At 33.5% G+C, this 6,195-nt stretch overlaps 1 protein-coding gene across 2 annotated transcripts in view; it reads right to left on the bottom strand.

The window, feature by feature from the left end:
- The window catches only part of LOC105032903 (phenylacetaldehyde reductase), a 10,825-nt gene extending 5,327 nt beyond the window's left edge, over positions 1–5,498 (bottom strand). For both annotated transcript variants that reach the window (XM_010907493.4, XM_019846480.3), the window contains exons 1-3: positions 5,312–5,498; positions 2,829–2,998; positions 289–480 (exon numbers count right to left, since the gene is read on the bottom strand). In XM_010907493.4, coding sequence (XP_010905795.1) covers positions 289–480; positions 2,829–2,998; positions 5,312–5,429 — 480 coding nt within the window. In that variant the 5' untranslated portion in view covers positions 5,430–5,498. The remainder of the gene's footprint in view (positions 1–288; positions 481–2,828; positions 2,999–5,311) is intronic.
- Between the last annotated feature and the right edge of the window lie 697 nt (positions 5,499–6,195).

Genomic DNA, 6,195 nt, shown 5'->3' on the forward strand with positions numbered 1-6,195 from the left:
AAATAGGATATCTCTTATAAGATTTTATTGTATTCTCTGATGAATACCCTACAAAAATAAAAAATTTCTTCATGGAATATTGTAAAAAAGAACAAGAACAAAAATAATTGAAGAACTGGCTATTCTTCATGCTTGCATATGTTAGGAAATTCATGTTGCAACCATATTTGATCATAAAACCTCCAGGTTGTCTCCCTCCAAGTATGATTCAAACAGAAAAATGAACACTGAAAGATGATGTGTATTCTAAGGAAAGGGGGCGGACATGCGTAAAGTATTAGATCATACCTTTGCCTGCTTACAAAACTCTGCACTTGAAAACCATGTCTCATCAACTACAACATCAGGTGTTCGTGGTCTTCCATTATATTCAACAGCAACCGTGGATGATGTCACAACCACCCTTTTAATAGAAGGAGTTTTGACGCAGGAACTGAGAACATTGAGTGTCCCTTTCACTGCTGGGTCAATTAACTCTGCCTAAAGGTAAGATCAAAAGGCAAAGCTGTTAAAAAAGTTATAATGTGCCATCATTTGGGATAGCAAAAATAAAGAATATCATGAAGACACATGGACAAAAACCAAGAAAAGAAGGTAAGAAGATTGTGTATGGTAAGATACTATAACACACATACGAAAGAGAAGAAAACTTGTTGCAATAAGCATGAAATATGGAGTTAGAAACACAACATTGCAGCACACAGGCAAAAAGTTAATCTCTGCTGGATCTTATTATCCAATGGAGAAAAAGTGGCCATATATGAAAGCAGCATCGAGTGAATAAAGACACCAGGTATAATCCATATATGTAAGAACTATATGGATTATATGACAAGGCTCATTTTATTGCGCATCACAATATTGTGCATATATTTGGATCTAAGTTGCAAACATGCAAAAAAATCTAGACTCAAATGCATAATAAAAAAATATAAAAAATGAAAATGAGTAACACATGCCCAAAACTTAGGATCAGTTTGTATATAATGAGATGCAACCCAATAATGAGTGCATCTTTCTTCTCTTTTCTTCCCCTTAGTTTTTTTAGTGATTTTAGAAGTCCATCAATAGTATAGCTCTGGATTCCTTAATATCTTTAGAATAGTCATATGATTAGTGTCTGTTGGTCATAGTTGGGTTGAGGAAAAATTAGTAATTACCAATTAGAATTGTACTAGGGAGTTTAGATATCTTCACATATAGGGTTCCTTAGTTGAGGCAATCCTAGACAATAGACTAGCCCAAGCTTGAGAGCTTATGTAGATGCCCAAGTGACTTAGTATCAGATATTGTACAATTAATAATCTAACATTTAATATGGATCAAGGCATACAATGTAAATATACCATATGAGTACCACGAGAAGATTAAAAATATTATCAAGGTTTAAATGGTATTTTAACTTGATAACTTATAAGTGAAATATAACTGCTAATAAATAATATCATTATTTTACCTCGTAAGGTGTAGATTGCTTTGCTATCTTATGGCATCTAACTTTCCAAATGCTGGAGCATGGATCTATAATTTTGAACATACCTATGTTTGTTGATATTGTGATATTGTTGGAAAACTACTGTGCATATTATACAATGAATGTTTCATCTATTAACCATGTCATATCAAGCAACTTTGCCATATCGGCCACACTGTCCAATATCAAGCATAGTGTACCAGTAGCACTCTATCTGTATTATTAAACGTACTCGAACTCACTCGTACTAATATTGTACTAGCATGGCACCAGTATGAGTGCCGAACCGATCATGTAAACCATGATATTAAAGAATATTTAGTATTATTAAATAGTGCTTTGAACCTGGTGACCTAGATGCCCATTCTAGGTGTGGTCGTAGGCCACAGGTTCAACCATGGTGGAACAAAGGTTCAATGAGAGATAACAAACTATCCATTCCTCAGCTATTTGAGCCCTTTGCCCTTCACTTCTTTAAACGTAACCTCTCCAATCCTCTATTGCTCCCCTAGCCATGCTTGGTGCCAACTACCATCTTAAATTACTCAAATGTTGTCTTATCATACTCAACACTATCATGATCTCCTATTGTACTATTGCCATGCTCCCTTCCCTACCCCCCCCCAAACCAATTGGCCTCATTGTTAAAACTCTAAGGTTGACGCTTCAACCTCTCTCCTTTGACCTCCTCACTTCCTTATCTCAGTTTTGATGCGACATCCATCCTTTCAGTTGAGTTACCTCAACTAGCTCTTTCTCCCATCATCTCAACCTCCATAGTGGAAACACCTTAGTCAATGAAAAGAAGAACAACAAAGAGGACCATCAGTTCTATACAGTAATTAGTGAACTTTTGCTCTCATTTCCTCAATCAAGAAGAAGAGGAGAGATCATCAAATTGAGCTTTAGGGAAATAGAGGGTTGTAATTTTTCTCCATGGCCTAATTCGAGTCAAATGAGTTGCTGACTTGGGTGGTTCAAATAGTTGAGCTGTTTAGTTTATTAATTAGATCGAATGGATATTAGCTCAATACAGATTTTAACTTAACCCACCATAGCTAGTAGGTGGTCAATCAAACAAGTAGACCCGGCTGATCCAACTAAGTCTTAAAATACTTGTATTAAGTGCATATATGAGATTGCTGTCTCAATTGTAACTTCACATAAAGATTGCATTTACTCCAATGGTTGCTCAATACCAACAAATATTGTTTAAAAAAAATCATGAAGTTATGATGATACTATTTTTGTTCTATAAGACCAGTAAGTTAGGAACAATCTAAACAATATATTGGTGACAAAAATTAAACCTATGGAATAATAATAATATTCTATAACAGATAACCATATGAACCTGTGGATCTATGGCATTTCCATAGCAAGGAGATGCTGTATGAAATACACCCTCGCACCCCTTGACTACTGAATCAAAAGAGCCCTCTTCCAACAAGTTTGCTTTAAATAGGTGTAGTCTTTCATTAGCTCCTTCCAAGGCACATAAATGCTCGGTTTTCTTCGAATCAGCTAATAAACATGACATAAAAGATTATAAGATGAGAGGCAAAAATCAATTTTCTACAAAATTTCAAATCTAGCTAATGTTGTATTATAAGTCAAGTGGTGGCATGAATGCTTGATATAGATCAATCAATGAATTTTGCAAAAAAAATTGATGATGATCAGAACATCACCCTTTTCTCCCTAATACATTAAAAAAAATAATAGAAAGAGATATTCAGACAAAAGTGGTAGAACAAAAAGAAATATCCAAAACAAAGAATACAAAAATTTAGGATTTCATGTTCCATGCGTCAGTCAAATAGAGGCGGATTTAGAGGAAAGACTAAAAGAAACATCACATAGCAAAATATGTTATTATTTAAGTGAAAAGCAGAAGCTCTTCTTCAAATTTATAAATTTTTAACTAGAAATCAACATCATCCTCAATCTACCTCAACTGAAAAAAAAAAAAAAGATCATTCTTATAAGAAGCCCAACAACATTCAAATGCTGCAAATAACTTTAAACTTATACTGGAGAGAGTTAAGAATATGATTAGTCAATGTTTACATAATGAGTTGCAAAATATCTTTCATGCAAATACTACAAAATAAGTCAAAAATGTGAATAACTAATGTTAGCACAATGAGTCAAATAGTGATTAATGGGAAAAATATATCAAAGAAAAAATCATATATAACAATCATTAAAACTTAAAAATCAATTAAAACCCCTTAATTTGAGGCTTAAACACAAGGTAAAAGATCCATCCAACCATAATCATGGCTTAAAGGCTATAAGCTAATGTAAACAGGCAATTAGGCTAAAGGACTATTCAACAAATCTTAGCACGGAAAGAGATGAATCATAATAAGCATAATTATTCAAAATAATCAATGAAATGAGAATAGGTGTCATGCTGTATAACACTAATTGGAGCATCCCATCACTTCTTATGTGTAACTCCTAAAGAGGAAAGAGGAAAAGCGGGATACAAAATAGCTATTGTCAAACCCCTAAAAAAGAAAAAGAATAAATTATGTTGACATCCTTGAGGTTTGAGATAATTATAGATTCCCACATAATATTTTCAGAAATATACATTCCATTATTTAATTTTTGCTATGTGCATAACATATAACCCCCTATCATTATTTTCTATTAAATAAGCTAAGTCTTGCTAACATCATCACTCTCTATCATAGTTGAGTCTTAAAATATCTTATATTCTTTATTCTTATTGCTTCTTTTATTCCATTGTTGTTTGAATTTTTCGCAAACTTCAAATATTTATGTTTAACCAAATTTTTCCAATTATCGGACTTGTGATAATGATTAAAACTTATCCAAAGGAGTATATATGCTTATCAAAATCCCAAATATGTGTGTATAATTTATGAGTTTGGGGTTTCGAGTAAGGGGAAAATTTTATGACTCAACTCGTCAACTTGACTTGCGAATAATCAACTTTAAATAGGTTTGGATTTGATAAAAATGGATTTAGGTCGCAAATGGATCAACCCATTTGAACCTTTTTATTAAATAGATTAGGTTTAGGTTTAAATTTTGACTCATTTAACCCATTTTAACCCATCTAATAATTGGGTGGAGTTAAAATCTGATCCATTTGATCAATTTAAAATCTATTTAATATATTTAAAATTTATTTAACCTATTTAATATAATCTGATTAACTTGTTTAACCCATTTAATATGATTTGGCTTGTTTAATAAATAGATTATATAAATTATATCGGATGACTTATTTGATAAACAGATTGGGTTCAAATTTGAATATTTGACCTATTTAATAAATAGATCAGATTTAGGTTGATGAATTTTTGACCAAACCTCCGTTCGATTTAATCTGTATCTAATGCTATCTGATCCGATTGCTGCCCCTAGTTTTGAGAGCTCAATCATGTTACATGGCTATTCATGCCTACTGGAATATATGACCATAACCAAGCATAGCCCATCTGAAAGTCCAAATATGATAAATTATATACAAATATCTTGGATTTTAATAAACATGCTCCTTTGGATGAGTTCTAATCACTATCACAAGTTCAATATTTGATAATAATTTAATTAAACATAAAAATTTCAAATTTGAAAAATTTTAAAAATAAAATGAATAAAAAAATAACAATAGAGAACATAAGATATTTAAGATCCAATTAGGCTACCGAGGGAGGCTTATAAAGGAAAGATAACGATAGGAGATTATCTATATTTTCTGAAACGTTGGATAGAAGTCTATATCGACCCCAAACCTCCAGAAGGGTCAGTATAATTTAATCACAAAAAATTCATCAAAATTACAGTGAGACGGACCAAGATCCCGGACGGTGGCGTGCACGGTGTATCCGCGCTGGAGGAGAAGCTTGACGAGCCAGGAAGCAATGAAGCCGGACGCACCGGTCACGCACACCACCTTCCCTCTCCCACTCATGTTTCTCTCTTCTCGCTCGATCTCGCTCCCGCTATTCGGTATTTGGATGTCTCTGGAGAAGGTCGGAGGCCCGCGTATATATATATAGAGGAAGAAGCCCGAAAAGGAAGATGGCATCAGACGCTTTCCCAGACGGATGGATGACAAAACGCAAGCAATTGCGACAGCAAATGGTATACAATATTTTAATATACGCTTTGAGCCAAGGCGTCAGTTTTGATGTGTGCTTGCCATTCTGCTGTTGCTGGTGGCAAACGAATCATCGTAGGGATCAAGTAAGGACCAATACCAGATCATAATGGGTCGATTTGATTCAAGTATGAAACAGATTAGGAATCCGATTTATTCAATTAATAGATTGGTTGGTTGATCCGAAAATACGGATCATGAGATTCGGGATCGTTCCATTTGGAAAGTGATTTACGTATCCCTGAAAATACGGATGATGTCACCCTAAAAATCTTTTGAAGATTGGAATTTCTTTTCTTGAAAAGCGTATATATTTAGATGCCGGAATATTTTATTGATCTGATAAAATCTTAAGCTGATTTTGTGTTAGTAAATTATTTATACAGGTTGAATTGCATTAGCTATTGAAATAATTTAATATTTTTATATTTTAATCAATAAATTTGATTCAAGTTGGCAAATATTTGAATAAGCTTTGCTCATCCGTATCCAGTATTTTACCTGACGTGATCAGTATGTGACCTAGCATTAGTTTGCCACGCGGATGCAGAATTTGACAAGCATCCATCTTGACCCT

The sequence above is a fragment of the Elaeis guineensis genome, chromosome 5 (genome assembly GCF_000442705.2).
Source record: "Elaeis guineensis isolate ETL-2024a chromosome 5, EG11, whole genome shotgun sequence".
In the NCBI taxonomy this organism is placed as follows: Eukaryota; Viridiplantae; Streptophyta; class Magnoliopsida; order Arecales; family Arecaceae; genus Elaeis; species Elaeis guineensis.